The sequence below is a fragment of the Lynx canadensis genome, chromosome B3 (assembly GCF_007474595.2).
Source record: "Lynx canadensis isolate LIC74 chromosome B3, mLynCan4.pri.v2, whole genome shotgun sequence".
NCBI lineage: Eukaryota > Metazoa > Chordata > Mammalia > Carnivora > Felidae > Lynx > Lynx canadensis.
Window position 1 is genome coordinate 23,373,564 of NC_044308.2, and position 10,512 is coordinate 23,384,075.

A 10,512-nucleotide genomic window follows, 5' to 3' on the forward strand; every position below is an offset into this window, starting at 1 on the left:
CCTTTGTGCTTTTATATGCAAATAATGTTCTTATGGAGATAGTCCTCAGAGTTTCCATTAGCCTTGAGTGACAAGATTCTTTAAGTATTGTGTGAAAAAGAGACAATCCTTTTACTGATAGGAAGTTTCCAATTCTATCTGGGTTGGATCTTCTAGATATCTCCAGGAGTAACAGCAATTCATTATAAGGTGGCCAAAGGGTGTCACTAATTTTGAACTGGATCCTGTGGAACATCAAATAGTTTATTTATATGAATCTGTAATGTTTTATGTAGTGCTATCAGCTATGCAGTTGATTCTTTTTTTTAATTAATTTTTTTAGAAAGAGTGTCAGAGGGACAGAGAGAGAGGGAGAGAGAGAAGCTTAAGCAGGCTCCTTGCTCAGTGTGGAGCCATATGTGGGACTTGATCTCAGGACCCTGAAATCATGACTGTTATGCCCAGAATTCGTGATCCCCAAATACCGCCAGGGAGCCGAGTCTGATGTAAAAGCAAAAGAGCCTTTATTCGAGCTAGCTCGAGCTCAATCCCCTACCTGCACCGACGCAGCGGTGAGATACCAGGGAGAGAGAGTGACTTTCAAAAGGACAAAGGTTTTATTGGGGCCTAGGGGCAGTTGGTGAGGTAATGGCTATGGCCTCAGCCGATTGGCTGGGGAAGGGTCCGAGTCCTGTTAGGCAGGTGAGGGGGGAGGGTTACTCAAGGGCAGGAGGTGTGGTCAAGATGAAGGACACAGAACAAGATGGAGTCGGCCGCCCTTTCATTCCCCCCTTGTCATGTAGCTTCCGGACCCAATCATGGGACCGGCTGCATTTATGGTGACAAGGGGAACAGAGTTTGGAGGTTTATGCAAAGTTCTGGGAAGCAAGTGTCCCTGGGGTGGCTCTGGGAGGTCTGATTAAGTATTGTCCCTGAGCTGGTGTCTATGATCTGCCAGGTGATGTTTTGGGGGGCGTAGGGACTTCTGGCAGCATGAGCAATGACAAGCAGAGTTAACAGAGTTACCAATATTAGGTGGGTCAAATGCGCTGTAGCTTGAGCTTGAGCAGGTTGTGTTGGTCCCGACTGATGGCCCATCGCGTGACAAAGTCCTTCCGGATCGAGGAGGGGTCCGCTGGCCGAGCGTGGGTGTGATGGACCCAGGTTGCAATGCCGTCTACCTTGAGAGCGGTGGGGGTTGTCAACACCACGATGTAGGGTCCCTTGCAGCGCGGCTCAAGAGTCTCTTGGTGGTGCCTCTTGACGTAGACCCAGTCTCCCGGCCTGTACTGATGAGGTGTCGGGATCGGGCCAGCCTCATAGATGGCACGGAGGCACGGCCAAATGTCCTCGTGCGCCCTCTGGAGCCTGCTCAAGGAAAGAAAAAGTTCTTGATCTTTAAACTCAGCAATAAGTTCAGCTCGAAGGCTGGGAATAACAGGGGGTGGCCTACCAAACATGATCTCATAGGGAGTAAAACCCAGAGAGTAAGGAGTGTTCCTAACCCGGTAAAGGGCATATGGTAGGAGAGTCACCCAGTCCCCGCCAGTCTCCATGGTTAATTTGGTAAGGGTCTCTTTTAGGGTTCTATTCATTCTTTCTACCTGTCCTGAGATCTGGGGCCTATAAGCACAATGTAATTTCCAGTTTGCCCCCACCGCCTTGGCTACTGCCTGCGTTACCTGCGAGATAAAAGCTGGTCCATTGTCTGATGCTATCGTGGCAGGAAAACCATACCTGGGTAAGATGTCTTCTAGTAGCTTCTTAGCCACCGTCTGAGCCGTTTCATGCTTGGTTGGGTATGCCTCCACCCAGCCAGAGAAGGTGTCTGTAAATACTAAAAGATATTTATAACCATACTTTCCTGGTTTGACTTCAGTGAAGTCGACTTCCCATTGAGCTCCCAGTCTGGTGCCTCTGAACCTGGTTCCTTTTTTATTTGATGTGGTTCTCGCATTGGTGAGTTGGCAGGTCTTGCAGGCAGATACAACTTGCTCTATTTTGGTGTCTTGTTGGTGAATCTTGATTCTGGCATGTCGGATTAAGTCTTTTAATTTTCAGGCCCCCATGTGAGACCGATGCATGTGCTCTAATATTGAGACTCCGAGCTGGTCTGGCAGCACGAGCTCCTTGTTAGGTGTATACCACCATCCTTTTATCTCCTGGGCCATGGGGAGTTTCTTGATACGCTGTAACTCCTCCTGGGAGTATTTGGGCTGGTCTGGTAAAACTGGGTCTCCCGGGTCCGGTAGTTGTATGGTCATGGTGGGGACTGGAGTAAGGGCTACTGCCTTGGCTGCCTGGTCAGCCTTTCCATTATCTCTAGCTACTGGGTTATCAGCTTTTTGGTGCCCTTGGCAGTGGATAATGGCTAGTTTGGCAGGGAGCCATAAGGCCGTAAGCAGGTTAAGTACCTCCTGCTCATTTTTTATAGTCCGTCCTTCTGCCGTCAGTAACCCCCTCTCCTGATAAATTGCCCCGTAAATATGAGCTGTGGCAAACGCATAATGGCTGTCTGTGTAGATGTTAAGCCGTTTTCCAGCTCCCAGCATCAGTGCCTTGATGAGGGCTATGAGCTCTGCTCGCTGGGCTGACGTTCCAGAGGGTAGAGCCTCCGCCCATACGGTGTCCGTTTCAGTGACCACCGCTGCACCCACATACCTGTGTCCGTCTCGCACAAAGCTGCTGCCATCAGTGAACCAAGTAGCCTCAGCATCAGGGAGGGGCCGGTCGGTCAGGTCCGTCTGAAATCCATGTACTTGTTCCAGGATTCCTGCACAGTCATGTAGTGGAGCACCTAGGTCAGGGTCGGGCAGCAGGGTTGCAGGATTGAGGGCTGCACTGGGGTGGAACCGCACTCGTGGAGGGTTGAGTAGGAGGCTCTGGTAATGAGTCATACGTGTATTGCTCATCTATCTATCCGGAGGCTGTTTCAGGACCCCTTCAATGGCGTGTGGGGTCGTGATCCAGATCTCCTGTCCTAGTGTCAGTTTGTCTGCATCCTTGACTAGGAGTGCTGTCGCTGCAATAATTCTTAGGCATGGCGGCCAGCCGGCAGCCACTGGGTCTAGTTTCTTGGACAGGTAAGCCACTGGGCGGTTCCAGGGGCCTAAGGCTTGAGTTAGAACCCCTTTTGCTATTCCCTTATGTTCGTCTACAAAGAGGTGGAAGGGCTTTGTAATGTCTGGTAGGCCCAGGGCTGAGGCACTTAGAAGGGCCTTTTTTAACTGATTAAAGGCAGTTTCTTCTTTTTCAGCCCATTTAAATGTTTTCCCCTCTTTGGTAGCTTCATATAGGGGCCTGGCGATCTCAGCAAAACCTGGAACCCAGAGGTGGCAATAGCCGGCTGATCCTAGGAATTCCCTCACTTCTCTTCGGGAGGTGGGAGTAGGGATCTTTAGGACAGTTTCTCTTCTGGCATCTGGTAACTGCCGCTGTCCGCCCTCCAGGATATATCCCAGGTAACTTACCCTCTCCCTGCATATCTAAGCCTTCTTCGTGGATTCCCGGTACCCTAAGGCCCCCAGGTAGCCAGCAGGTCCTGGGTCCCTCGCTCACAGTCTTTGGCCGTGTCGGCAGCAATCAGGATGTCATCTATGTACTGTAGAAGGGTGAGGCCAGGGTGCTCCCTTCTGTACTCACCCAGGTCCTCGTGTAGTGCCTCATCGAAGATGGTGGGTGAATTTTTGAATCCCTGAGGTAGCTGTGTCCAGGTGAGTTGCCCACTGTAGCCCTCCTCCAGATCATGCCACTCAAAGGCAAACAAGGGTTGGCTCTGGGGTGCCAGCAGCAGACTGAAGAAGGCGTCCTTTAAATCTAGTACAGTATACCAGATCCTGGAGGGCGCCAAGGAGCTCAAGAGAGTATATGGGTTTGGAACAGTTGGGTGTATGTCCGGGACCCTCTTATTTACTTCCCGGAGGTCTTGTACCGGTCGGTAGTCATTTGTGTGAAGCTTTTTGACCAGCAGTAAGGGGGTGTTCCAGGCAGACTGGCAAGGAACTAGTACCCCTAGGCTTCGTAGTCTCCAGATGTGTGGCTGAATCCCCTTCCAGGCCTCCTGAGATATGGGGTATTGTTTGATCCTTACCGGACTCTCTCCTGGCTTGAGCTCTACCAAGACTGGGGTCCTGTGAGCGGCTAGTCCCATCCCCCCCGTCTCTGCCCAAACTGAGGCGAATTCTTGTAGCCATCTGTCTATATTATTCTCTCTCGGGAGCGCCTCCTGGTGGAAGAGGTATTCATCCTCCAGTTTCATGGTCAGGACCTGGATGGGGTGGCCCTTGCCATCGGTGACCTGAGGCCCCCCTTGTCTGAAAGTTATCTGAGCTCTAATCTTGGTCAGTAAGTCCCGTCCTAACAGCGGGTAGGGGCATTCTGGTATTACCATAAAGGAGTGGGATACCTGGCCCATTCCCAAATCTACTGTTCTTCGGGTAGTCCATGAATACTGGCTCATACCAGTTGCCCCTTGTACCCAGGACTTCTTGCTAGCTAGTTTTCCTTGTGGGGTGTGGAGGACCGAATGTTGTGCTCCGGTGTCGACAAGGAAGTCAATAGGGGTCCCCTCCACTTTAAGAGTTACCCTGGGTTCGGGGAGAGGGTCCGAACCCCGACTCCCCTAATCACTTAGTTCATTTAGCTCTAGGACTTTTACTCAATCAGTCTTGCTTCCCTTCCCGCCGGCCCTTTTTGGACAATCTCGGGCCCAATGCCCTATCTCCTTGCAGTATGCGCACTGATCCTTCTGCAGCCTCTGCTTCCCCCCACTTGGTGGTTCCTTTACCTTTTCTTGCACCATCTGCCAGCTGCCGGAGACGGCGGTCTCGTTCCTCGGGGAAGTCAGCAGTGGTAGCTAGTAGTATTCTGGCCAGGTCTCGAGTCTGCTTACTGCTGGTAGCCGCCGTGGCGCGAGCCTGCTTGTCCTCAGGAGGCTCCCGGTTATTATATACCTTTTCGGCTACCACCAGTAACTCCTGCAGACTTTTTTCTCCTAGTCTATCTATTTTCTGTAATTTTCTCCTAATGTCTATGGCCGATTGATTTACAAAGGCCATGATAACAGCTGCCTTGCTTTCCAGAGCCTCTGGATCCATGGGGGTATAGGTACGGAATGCCTCCATGATCCATTCTAAAAAGGCAGCCAGAGATTCATCTTTTCCCTGTTGTACATTTCCTACCTTGGCCAAATTGGTTGGCTTTCTAGCAGCCATTCGGAGACCCCCCCCCCCATTAGAGTCTGGAGGTAGACCCGGAGCCTCTCCTTACCTTCTGCCGTGTTGAAATCCCACTGGGGCTGAGTTAAGGGGAAGGAGGCATCTATCTGAGCCTGGTTGGTGGTGGGATTCCCGTCTGCGCCCGGAACTAGTTTTCGGGCCCCATTGAGGATTCTTTCTCTTTCTACAGTCGTGAACAGGACCTGCAAAAGCTGCTGGCAATCGTCCCATGTGGGCTGATGGGTAAAAAGAACAGAGTCTAATAAATCAATAAGCCCTGCCGGTTTCTCAGAAAACTTAGGATTCTGAGCTTTCCAATTGTAGAGGTCACTAGTGGCGAAAGGCCAATAGTGATGGGGCTGATTCCCCTCCGCATTTGGGGTCCGGTGGCTCGCAGGGTCAGAATAGTGGAGTCGGCGGCAGAGGCGGATTGCTCCCTCTGAGCCCTTTGTCTGGTAAAGGGCAGGCTTCCCACTGGAGCGTTTCTGCCTCCCGCTCTCAGAACAGCGTCTGCCTCCCCCAGAGGGGGAGGATGGTGTTCTTCCGGCATCCTAGAGGGGTTATACCGGGGAGGAAAAATTAATTCTTCTTCCATACCCCCCTGTAGGACAGGGTAGAGGGGTGCTGAAGGCTGGGTAAGACTTTTCTTCTTCTTTGTCCCCTGCAAAGCAAGAATGGGTTTTGGCTCTAGAGGGAGCGGGGCTAGGAAGGGCTTAAGCCAAGAGGGTGGGTCTTCTACAAGGTCCTGCCAAGTGATAATGTAAGGGAGCTGATCAAGATGGCCCATCTTAGGCCGAGAGATGATACTCCTTACTCGGTGGATGGTAGGGAGGTCGAAGGTCCCCTCTGGTGGCCATCCGACATTGAAAGTTGGCCACTCGCTAGAACAAAAAAACTGCAACCGACCCTTTCGGACTTCCACACTGAGGTTGTTAGCTCTTCCCCTCACATCCTTAAAGTGATCAATCATAATACTTAGAGGAGTAGTCTGAGTCTGTCCCATAAGGTCCGTCCAGTAAGTCCACAGAACAAAACAGAGAAACACAAAAACAGACAAACAGAGGGCCCCTAGAAAGTCTTCCAACTCCATGGAAGCAAAACTGCAAGCTAGCTTAGACCTTTGAGGGGATTCCACGTCCCTCCAAAACCGATGAGGGGATTCCACGTCCCTCCAAAGACGACGGCCTCACGCCGACCAGCAGGAGCGACCTGCCTCGTCTCAGACCTTTGAGGGGATTCCACGTCCCTCCAGAAGGGAGAATCGGAACGTCTTCCGAAACTCCCGGCCCGTGGTCCTCCAGTGCGTCCACTTAGACCGCGTCGGGCACTACCAGAATTCCAGAAATGAGCTCACACAGAAAAGACAGAACAAACAGACACTAACCGTGGCCAGTCAGGCTCTCCGGGTCGGGGGTCCCTCGGGGGTCTTGGGGATCCTGGGCCGAGCCCCCAAATGTTATGCCCAGAATTTGTGATCCCCAAATACCACCAGGGAGCCGAGTCCGATGTAAAAGCAAAAGAGCCTTTATTCGAGCTAGCTCGAGCTCAATCCCCTACCTGCACTGACGCAGCGGTGAGATACCAGGAAGAGAGAGTGACTTTCAAAAGGACAAAGGTTTTATTGGGGCCTAGGGGCAGTTGGTGAGGTAATGGCTATGGCCTCAGCCAATTGGCTGGGGAAGGGTCCGAGTCCTGTTAGGCAGGTGAGGGGGGGGGGTTACTCAAGGGCAGGAGGTGTGGTCAAGGTGAAGGACACAGAACAAGATGGAGTCAGCCGGCGTAGGCCCGCCCTTTCAATGACCTGAGTCAAAATCAAAAGTCAGATGCCTGAACAACTGAGCCACCCAGGCGCCCCCAGTTGATTCTTTTGTTTGTTTGTTTGTTTTTTAGTAATCTCTATACCCAACGTGAGGCTTGCATGACACCAAGATCAAGAGTCACAAGCTCTTCCGAGTGAGCCAACCAGTTGCCCCTATGCAGCTGATTCTTGAATTTTTTTTCTTTTTGCTATATCTATCAGGTAGAGGGAAATGGTCCCATAGATACTCATGAGATACTCTCATATACTTTTTTTTTTTTGACGCATTTTTTTAAGTAGGCTCTATGCCCAACCTGGGGCTTGAACTCATCACCCTGAGGTTAAGAGTCACATGCTCTACTAACTGAGACAGCAGGGCACCCTCTTTTAACCATTTTTGTTTTCAGCTTATCAAACTCTCAATTCAGAAAATGTCACTATGTGATGCTTAAATTCATTGTGTATTACATGAAGAGATTCAGTATCTGTTGTTGTTTATCCAACCCTTTATTCTCTTTCCAAGTCTCCCTTTAACCTTTCGTTCTTTGACTAAATGGTAGAGTATCATTTCAAGATCAGGTATCAATTTTTGGAACACTTCCTTATGTTACCAGATCATCTTCATTCAGTGGAATTATTTCAGGAGTTTCTGCCATTAACTGAGTTCAGTGGCCAAACATTTCATCTGAATAACTAATGTTTATTGAGCATTTGAATTGGTGACTATCTCCATTCCAACAAGTGATAATGTATTCTAACATTCTGTCATATCATTACATGTTCCTTCATACTCTTTTTTTAAGTAATCTCTATACCCATTGTGGGACTCACACTCACAACCCTGAGATCAAGAGTGGCATGATGTTCTACAAACCAAGCCAGCCAGGTGCCTCTCTTCACATTCTTTAATAAGCTCTACTTACCCATCTTTTTTTTTTTCTACTTACCCATCTTTAAAAAAAAAAGTTTATTTATTTTGAGAGAGAGGGAGAGAAAGCACAAGTGGGGGAGAGGCAGAGAGAGGGAGAGAGAGAATCTCAAGCAGACTCCACATTGTCAGTACAGAGCCCAACATGGGGCTTGATTTCATGAACGATGAGATCATGATCTAAGCAGATATCAAGAGTTGGATACTCAACTGACTAAACCACCCAGGTGCCCCATATTCTTCTTAAGCATCTTAACATCTTCCACATCTGTTATACTATCTGGATCTAGATCTTGCCAATTCACTGGCATATGCTTGTGATCTTCTTAGCCTTATGATGAAAATAATAATGATAATAAAAAAAAAAGGTGTGGGAACTTCAGTCAAATTATCTGTGCATCAGTTTTCTTACTCTTTTCAGAGAATGTTATAGAAAATAAAGAAGTTCATATATTTAAAAAAAAAAGTTTTGAGTACTTGAAGCCCACAAGTTAACTAGTTCTTTTGTCTTTCTCTCCTAACCAGTGGGGTTCTGGAACTGGCATTGGTGTGGGAGCTAGAGAAGAGTGGTACTTAAGGCTAGCTGAATATTGAGTATTGAGTTTTCTGAACACGATTCCAATGTGTGGGGAGTTTTTCCCCATACCATCAAGCAATTCTTGGAGACCATCTGGGTGATCTATAATTGAACTCCATTCTGACACCATCTATCCACAGATAAAATCAGATTCCACAGGTTAAGGATTCAGACCCACAAAACTACCCCTTCATTCATATGCCAATTTCCAAATTCAGGTTGTTACCTGTGCTTCTTACCAACTGGCTGTAATTCAGATTCATATGGCCTCCTCCTTAGGTGGGATTAATTTGCTAGATTGACTCCTAAGACTCAAGTAACCAGTTTATTCACAGATTACAAGTTTATTACAAAAAATATAATGAATAGCTAGATGGAAAGACACACATGGCAAAGTCCCAAACAAAGGAACTTGTTTCTTCATGGAGTTTGGGTCCAGAACGTTGCACATGGAACCATTGTTTCAGCAACCTGGAAGCTCTTCTAACCCTAACTTTGTGGGGTTTTATGGAGGTTTTATTACATACGAATGGTTGATTGGATCAGTTTACAATGGCTAATAATTTAATCTTCAGCCCATCTCCCCCTCCCACAATATCAGGGACAGAGGACTGAAAATTCCAACCCTCTAATCACATGGTTCTGGCAACCAAACCAGACCCCTTCTTTCCAGACCTTCTAATGTTACCTCATTAACATAACCAAAGGTAATTTTAGCACTCTCATCACAGGAAATTCCAAGAATTTTAGGAGCTCTGTGCCAGAAAGGGGGTGAAGATATATATTATAAATCACAGTACAAAGGTAGCAAGTTCCCCAGAGGTAAGGTCTCACCTTTAGAGTTGCAGCTCAATATTCTGTGAGCCATGAGCCAGCCCTGGTAGCAAGTTTCAACCATTGTGGTACTCTCCCCAGCCTATCTCTTACCACCACAGAGCCACTGCTACTTCTATTTTCTTTTTTTAGTTTTGCCTGGTGACAATCCTCTCATAAGCTTACTATACTGTACTTATCCCTGTCTTTACTAGCAATGACGTCGCATATACCAAATGATTTCAAGTTTGTTTCAGTTTTTTTTTTTTTTTTGAGTATAATGTGTTTCCCAGCAGTGAGAGTCATTGATTCTAAAATGATGATTGAAAATTCACTTTTTGTCAGCTCATTTGTGGAATTGTTGGTAAGAAATCTATGGCTCTTATGGGGAGCTGATTTGGAAAAGAGAGAAGGCAAGCAGTCAGACAATCTACTGTTTATGAAAGGATGATGAGCTAAGTACAGTGTGTTTGTGAATGTACTGTTTGAGACCCTAGCAGAAGACACCCAAGTAGGGATTCTTAAGGAAGACATGATTGGGTTAGGGTCCAGGGTATGGAAAGGGGGTGGATTTTATAGAGGTTCACAGGCCAGGAGACTAAGCTTGGAGATACTTCCAAAAAGGGAAAATATCTGTTTCACAGATATAGGGAGTGAGAAGAGAGAGACAAGGTATGGGGTTTGATGGGTTATTAGGCCCCATGGAATGGAGGATACATGGCATGCATTGAAGGATTGTTACTGGGTTAGTCCTCTGGTAAGATATGGAGAAGTCTACAGGATAACTGGAAAAACAGAAAGAATTGGATCATAAAGACACATTTGGAACTGGTTCAAACTGTATTCATTTATACTAGCGGTCAGTAAGTACAACCTGTGGCCAAATCCAGACTTCTACCTGTATGTATGTGGCATGTGGGCTAAAATTGATTATGTTTTCAAGTAGCTGGGAAAAATCAAGAGGATACTATTTCTTCAAATTTCAGTGTCCATAAGTAGAATTTTATTGGAATACAATTATGTCCATTTGGTTGTGCATTGTCTTTGGCAGCTTTTGCACTGTAGCAGCAAAGTAGTTGCAACAGAGACCTATGGCTCTTAAAGCCTAAAATATTTCCTACCTGGCTCTTTACAGAAGAAGGTTGCTAACCCCTGATTTATATAATTAAACTATTGTTGAATGTCCATGTAGGTGTAGTCA

The 10,512-nt window shown here is 47.6% G+C and overlaps 1 protein-coding gene and 1 pseudogene across 1 annotated transcript; both read right to left on the bottom strand.

Moving 5' to 3' along the window:
* Positions 1–1,019: 1,019 nt before the first annotated feature.
* Positions 1,020–5,539, bottom strand: LOC115516974 (the record flags this gene model as incomplete). The annotated part of the gene is given in 5 exon segments (XM_030320172.2): positions 1,020–2,138; positions 2,211–3,508; positions 3,511–4,747; positions 4,749–5,204; positions 5,207–5,539. Coding segments are annotated over 5 exon segments (4,443 nt in total), but the record flags the coding sequence as incomplete, so codon positions are not given.
* Positions 5,540–5,983: 444 nt separating this feature from the next.
* On the bottom strand, positions 5,984–8,232 carry LOC115516975 (annotated as a pseudogene).
* Between the last annotated feature and the right edge of the window lie 2,280 nt (positions 8,233–10,512).